At 49.6% G+C, this 7,084-nt stretch overlaps 1 protein-coding gene across 5 annotated transcripts in view; it reads left to right on the top strand.

Annotated features, from left to right (window-relative positions):
* Positions 1–6,553, top strand: part of NCALD (neurocalcin delta) — a 278,789-nt gene extending 272,236 nt beyond the window's left edge. For all 5 annotated transcript variants that reach the window (XM_029923725.1, XM_029923724.1, XM_029923723.1 and 2 more), the window contains 2 exons: positions 535–640; positions 3,872–6,553. In XM_029923725.1, coding sequence (XP_029779585.1) covers positions 535–640; positions 3,872–3,969 — 204 coding nt within the window. In that variant the 3' untranslated portion in view covers positions 3,970–6,553. The remainder of the gene's footprint in view (positions 1–534; positions 641–3,871) is intronic.
* Positions 6,554–7,084: the final 531 nt, after the last annotated feature.

Here is a 7,084-nt window from a genome sequence, read left to right as displayed (position 1 = left end):
AGCATTGACTTAGGCTCAGGCCATGGTCTTGCCCTTTGTGAATTCCATTCCTGCATTGGGTGGGCTCTGTGCTGACAGCTCAGGGCCTGGAGCCTGCTTTGCATTCTGTGTCTCCCTCTCTCTCTGCCCTTCCCCTGCTTGCACTCTCTCTTTCTCTCAAAAATAAATAAATGTTTAAAAAATAATAAAAAAAATAAAAAGAAATGCAGAATCCCAGGCTTCTGTTACCCCCACCCCACCCTGATCAATCAGATTCTGCATTTTCACAAGATCCCCAGGGGATTCGAATGCACAAGGAAGTCTGAGACACAGGGGTCTAGTGGGTCTTCCTGCCAGGTTCTGGCTGCTGGAGCAAGCCAGCTCTGCTGGCCAGCATGTCTCAGTAGTCACTGCACATCGGTTTTCTACAACAGACCAGCCGGAATGGAACTAGCTCCCTGTATTAACGGAGGACGTCCCATTCACCCCTTCAGTTGGGAGGTTTTAATAATAAGGCTGTTGTGCCTCTGGCTTACATGTTGTTTCTGTCCCCAGGCAATCTATAAGATGGTTTCCTCCGTAATGAAAATGCCTGAAGACGAGTCAACTCCAGAGAAAAGGACAGAAAAGATCTTCCGCCAGATGGACACCAATAGAGATGGTAGGAGGCCGAGGCTCCTTTGCTTTGCTCAGTGGGGCCTGGTGGAGGGGCTGGGTTCCCCCAGGGCACGGAAATGCCACTCGAGGACAAGATATTGGCCACAAGGATGTGGCTCACAGGTCTTTGTGAAAGTGGCTCATCCCTCATGAGGACCGAGGTGAAGACAGGCCATGGCAGGCTAAACTTCTGCAGGCCAACTAATCAGAAAGCAGAGAGGGACTTGGGGCTACTCCACGCACACCCTGGTAGCTTTCACCCCGGCCTGCCCAGGGGACGTAGTCGGGCTCTTCTGCTCATGCCCTAAGGTATTGGTTTCCTGGAGTCTGGTCTTCCCCAGCCAGTATGGGAAAGGGGAGTAGGGGAGGGAGGTGGCCAGCAGTTTCCACCCTGAAGGTGCTGTCTATGATTCAGTCCCAATGAGAGGAGGCAAAACAATCCAAAGTGAAAAGGAATAGTGGATTTCAAACTCAAGGATAGTGGATTTTAGACGTTGGGTTGGCAGATAAGTTATAGGAGGTCCAATCAACTTTGAATTTGAAACCAATGATTTTCTTTTCTTTTTTTAAAAAAATTTTTAACATTTTTATTTATTATTGAGAGACACATAGAGACAGAGCATGAGCATGGGAGGGGCAAAGAGATGGGGAGACACAGAATCTGAAGGAGGCTCCAGGCTCTGAGCTGTCAACGCAGAGCCCAACGTGGGGCTCAAACTCATAAACCATGAGATCATGACCTGAGCAGAAGTCAGACGCTTAACGGACTGAGCCACCCAGGTGCCCCCAGATGATTTTCTTTATAGAAGTATGCCCTGTGAAATATTTGGGACACATGTATTACTAAGAATTCTTGTTTATTTGAAATTCAGTGTTAACTGGGCATCCTGTATTTTACCTGCCAAATCTGGCCACCCTGTTTAGATGGGACACCTGAGTTTAAAGCACTGAGCACTGAGCCCGAGGCATGAGGAACCCAAGAGTCAGGGTGACACTTGCTGTTATTACCAGCTTCCCTGAGTCACTGGGGGTCCCCAGCATAAAAATGCTTTTATATACACCAAATGGTGAGGCGGACAGGACAGGAGGCTTTGTAGTATAGGGAGCCTCTCTTTCTACCGCACACCCCTCTGGGGCCCGAGAATCTGGCTTTGCAGGGTGCAGACCAATCTGTTTGCTTTGCTTCCTGCACAAAGGTGCTATTACATCCTATTTCCCCATATGCACCTTAATTCACAGCAAAATAGTTTGATTGTTTTGTGAAGACAAAACAAATGGGATTGTATAATAGTCTGTGAACCTGCTGATTTTAAACTACATGTTTTGCTGGTGCTCCAGGGGGGCACAGGTGGATTTGTGTCCTGCTCTAGGCCCAGCGCCCTGGTTAGAAGAGAGCTATAGGCTGAGCGAAGGTGCAGACGCTGGAGGACAAGACCTTCATGTGTGCTGGGCACAGGCAGGGGTTAGGGTCTCACGATGATGGCGTCACAGAGCCCTGATTGGGGCAGCGCTTGTGGAACACATCGTGCTGCTAAAAGCCCTGTGCTCTCCGAAGGGGAAAAAGTGAGGAGGGGGTGGGAGCCGGGAGCAGAGGCCTCACCTTGAAAAGTCTGGATGCACAAATTAGCCCTGGAGTCTACTCAGAAGCTCATGGGGAGTTAGTCCAAGAGACCCAGACCCAGAGGTGGAATGTTGGGTTTGCCCTGCTGCTTCTAGCCGAGGTTCCCAGGGCTTACCTACCTTTGGGAGATCCTCAAGTGTTCAGGTGGCCATTGCCCTCTGCCATCCCTCATGCCAGCCTTTCAAACCTAAAAAGTCGTCACCATTTTAACCACCCCCAGAGCAGGGGCAGGACACAAAGCCTAGAGGAGGCCTGCTCTATATTAAAAATAAATAGATGCATAAAAGCCCACCTTTCTCCTCCTTGTCACTAAGGTAGATTTGGTTAAATAAGAACTAGGTGCTGGGGGAGGGGCTTGTGGCGAAGGGGAAGACATGTTTGTTGATGTCTCTGAGTATAGTGTGGCAAAGGCTTCCGTAGACAGCGTCCCTCCTGTCTGGGTCTGGAATAAGCTGAGAAGTAAGAGAATAATCCTTGAGGGTGGAGTTTGTTGGGGGCAGGAGCCCAACATGAGAGCCTGAGGGCACGCCGACAAGACCCAAGGCAACAGGAAGCCCCAGTGGGCATGGGCTGTCCTTGGAGGGCAGAGGGAGCAGGTCCCTTGTGGGAGCTCCAGCAAGAGCAGGCCTACCAGCTCCTCCCCAGGAGGGCCCTTCTGGAAGCACCAGGAATGGTTGAGAAGCTTTGTGCCACGCCCACGCCCCACAACAATAGGACAGAAGGGAATTCAGTATAGATTCCAGCTTACTCAAAGAAAAGGGACACACAGAGAGCAATGGGATCCCAGGGGGCCAAGTCTCCTTCCTCTAGTCTGTTGTTTGACCCAAAGGACCCATCAGGGCATCCATCTGCCTCGTGCACACATTCTTTATCCTCCTTACCTTGGATGGAGGGGCAGCCTCCTCACATTTGTCCAGAAGAAGGCCCCTCCCCCCAGATCTCTGAGCAGGCCCCTCTGCTCACACACAAGCAGAAGGACTCATGCGGCAAACCCAAGTGGACCCAAAGGAGGCCAGAAGGCTCCGGGAGCCCTGGGAACCCCGTGATGGCCTTGGAGCTGCCAGAGCGCGGCTCATTCTCTTAAAAATGTGAAGGCCAGGGGCCCCTGGGTGGCTTAGTGGGTTAGGCATCTGGCTTTGATTTCAGCTCAGGTCATGGTGTCACGGTTTGCGGGATGGAGCCCTGCCTTGGGCTCTGTGCTGACAGTGCGGAATCTGCTTGGGATTCTCTCTCTCCCTCTCTCTAAATAATAATAATAATAATAATAATAATACGAAGGCCAGATACCTATTCCGCAAATACTGAATGAGAACCTCCTACCCCCTCCTGGAAGCCTGGAGCTGGAAGAGCTATGAGGCAGGGGTCTGGTCAGGGCCACCTGCCCCCAGGCCAGCGGTGGACTTCCAGGAGGCAGTGTGCTGTGCTAGGCGCTGCCTCTGCCGTGGTGAGCAGCGCCCTGCCCCGTGGGTCTCAGGTGGCAAGGGCAGAGTGTGCGGCCGACCGCAGGTGAGACGGGGAGAAGGTGAGCGGTCGCTGCCACCAAGATGCTGTGGGACGACCGGAAGTCTGTGCGGCTGCCACCAGCCACCGCTCACCTGTCCTCTTGCTTTCTAGGAAAGCTGTCCCTGGAGGAATTCATCCGAGGGGCCAAGAGCGACCCGTCCATAGTGCGCCTCCTGCAGTGTGACCCCAGCAGCGCCGGCCAGTTCTGAGCCCCGCACCCTACGGATCGTAGAGCTGCTTGTGTTCCCTTTTGACCTTTCTTTTTAACAAGTTTTTGTTTTTTGGGTTTTTTTTGCCAAACAATATTGATGGTGATGCTGCCCCCCCGCCCCCCTCCCCGCCGTGAGGTCAGATGCACCTTCCTCCGTGACGCCTTCCGCTTCCTTTGTTGTGGGGAATGCCCGGAGCCCCAGACGCTTGTGGCGAGCATGGACAGTGCTGTCTTGCACAGACCTTGTGGTGTTCGTTGTCCTATGATTTTTCATTGCTCTTATTATTGTTTTGCTTCTGATTCCAATGTCTCTGTTCTGAAACCGAAGACTCGGGAGGCAAGAGAAGGGAAAACAGTTCAGTCCAGGGATTCAGTCGCAAGCTTCTAGGGGCTTGTTGGAAAAACAACTCCCCACCTGGGTCTGGAGTCGCGTGTGCCCTCGGGGTGATGGGCCAGATGCTGGGTTCCCCAAGGACAAGGAGCCCTCTGGGGGCCAGGCTATAAAAGGGCCGTGGAGGCTTCCCCTCCACCCTCTTCCCCAGCAGGCTGTGGTAGTGTCTAAGCTGTGAACATGTCCAAGTGAATTCCTAGAGAAGAGGAAAATGATGGCTCAGCTGTTTTCTCACGCGTTTACACCAGCTGAGCTAAGACGAGTTTCTTTGGAAATTAAACACAAATGGTAACTTATATAACAAGACCAGACCCATCTTGTTGCCTATTGTGATTAAAACAAAGGACTGTTGTACATAAACTATTGGGTATTACAGACCAAATTAAATGTTTTGCCTTGTTTAAATGAAATGCATGTTTAGTGAGCACTAATACAATCTTATTACAGAAGACTGTTTTTAGTAGCTTAATGTGAAGTAAGCCAACTATAATGAATGTCTATGTCTTGTTTTAAAGTCATATCTGTCTTTGCACAAGTGCACCAATCAACAGGTATATTTTATATATTCCAGAGAAGTACAAAGTCACCATGACTAGGGCCCAACCTTAATTTCGAGTGCATTTCCAGACTGGTTGTGCCTGGAGAGTAGAATGGGGCAGGTTTAAGCGAGACACATCAGTGGGAGCACCAGAAGGTTAATATTTATGAGAGATGTGAGGTGATGATTAACTCAACTCAGCCCAGCATATCAGTGGTATTAGATTGGAGGTGTGGTGCTTTTCTGAATAGATCAGACCAAATCCCTCCTTACACCTGAAAAAAAATACCATAAATTCTTGGGATTTTCTGGTGGTTTAGTCCACATGGATGATTAGAAAGCTGTATCTGGAATACCGACCATTTCATGCCCCCAGTGGCCCTTCAGATAGTCAGAGGTTGGGCAGAGGCTGATTCATCATGAAAAGGCATGGGCCAGTGCCTCTGTGATTTCCAGGGCCTGCTGTGGGGAATCCGAAAGTATTTCCCATCACCATGTTCTTTGAACGCAGATTTCTATTTTGAGAAGTGACAGTGCAAATTTGCATCGCTGTTTGGCCTGGCGACCTCACACACACTAATTCGAATTGAAAGGAGTAAAAATTGCTGATCACAGGTAAGTCTGTCTTATCTTCCCAAGCAGTAAGCATGGGGAAGTCCAAACCCTCAAGGACATAGATGGTAGACCCTGCCCTAGGAGGAGGAGGAGAGGTCCCTAGTGGGTCCGTCTGCATCCCAACCTACTTGCTGTTGACCATGACCCACAGAAAGACAGACATAACCATGAGGAAGATGATGCTGAGTCCATTCGAACCCTAGATTCCTCTGTGTTACTTGAGTCCATTTTCACTGGTAGCAAAAATCCGAATTTGTATGGTTGGCCAAAATGAACCAACTTTGCAGGATGAAATTTGGAGGCCTGGACTTGGTAAAATAATCTTTCATCTTCCTCTAAGTGTCAGCTCCTCTCGGTGGATCTATTCTGAGAATGGCCAAATGGTACAAGCCAAGTGGTAAGATCTGGGTCTGAAACTAGGCAGTTAACCTAAGAGGTGAAGGGCAGAGGTGGGGAGGGACCTAGCACCTCTGCTGTTCATATTCAGGAGGTGCCTTTTCCCCCACCCACCGCAGCCCTTCCTGCTCTGGACTGAAGACCAAATCCCTCCCTTTCAGTTCTCCTTAGGGGTGGCGTCAATGTTTGGGCAAGTCTCCCTGGGCTCTGCCCTCAGTCATCTTGTTGAGCCAGACTCACCAGTTCCCTAGAACTGAGAGCTGTAGTGAAGAGCAGGGGAGTGCAGCTCCAGCTGCTCAGGAGAGAAAACAGCCAGACGCATGGCTGATGAATGCCGACGCACCGAAGTAGTCCTCATCCTGGCCTGCCATTGACCCTGTCTGTATTTTCTCGACGGTTGTTTTTCTCCTATTCCTTCCCAGGAAGGGCTTTGTCCAATGCAACGCACTTAAATTTGGCCAAGGGACTCTGCAGCACCCTGAAGGTTGAATGCCTAAAAGTTTATGTCACTCCTTTGCTGGGCTGTTCATTGTCATTGCTGTGTTGAGGGACCTCTGGAAATGGTCTGTTCTGTCTAAAATCAAGCCAGTCTGTGATGTTCAAGGGACTGGAATAAAGTGGCTTATGACTTGAAGGATGATACAGAGTGGCCAGCTGTCCGTTCATACCCTTGCTGAGGGTGGGGAAGGGGTATGGAGGGTGCTGTCCTGTCTCATCTCTATGTCCCAGAGGGTACTTTCCACAAATGGATTTAATAATATACAGTTGATCCTTGAAAAATCAGGGGGTTAGGGGTGCAGACCCCTATGCAATCAAAACTCCATATATAACCTCCCCAAACTTAACTACTAATAGCCTACTGTTGGCCAGAGGCCTTACTGATAACGTGAACAGTCAATTAACACCCATTTTTTTATATGTATTATACACGTATTCTTGCAATAAAGCAAGCTAGAGAAGAAAATGTAAGAAAATCACAGGAAGAGAAAATACATTTCCAGTGTTAAAAATCTGCATAAAAGCACACCCATGTAGTTCAAAGCTGTGTTGTTCAAGGATCAACTGTATATATATTTATAGATCCCATCATATGGAGAGGCCCCTACATCAGCTGACTTCGTATCTCCTAGCTTGGCATTCAAGCACGTTGATTGTTTGGGGCATAAGGGTTTT

This window comes from Suricata suricatta, chromosome 15 (genome assembly GCF_006229205.1).
Source record: "Suricata suricatta isolate VVHF042 chromosome 15, meerkat_22Aug2017_6uvM2_HiC, whole genome shotgun sequence".
Lineage (NCBI taxonomy): Eukaryota > Metazoa > Chordata > Mammalia > Carnivora > Herpestidae > Suricata > Suricata suricatta.
The sequence above is the reverse complement of the archived record's forward strand: the minus strand, read 5'-3'. Positions and strand labels throughout refer to the sequence as shown.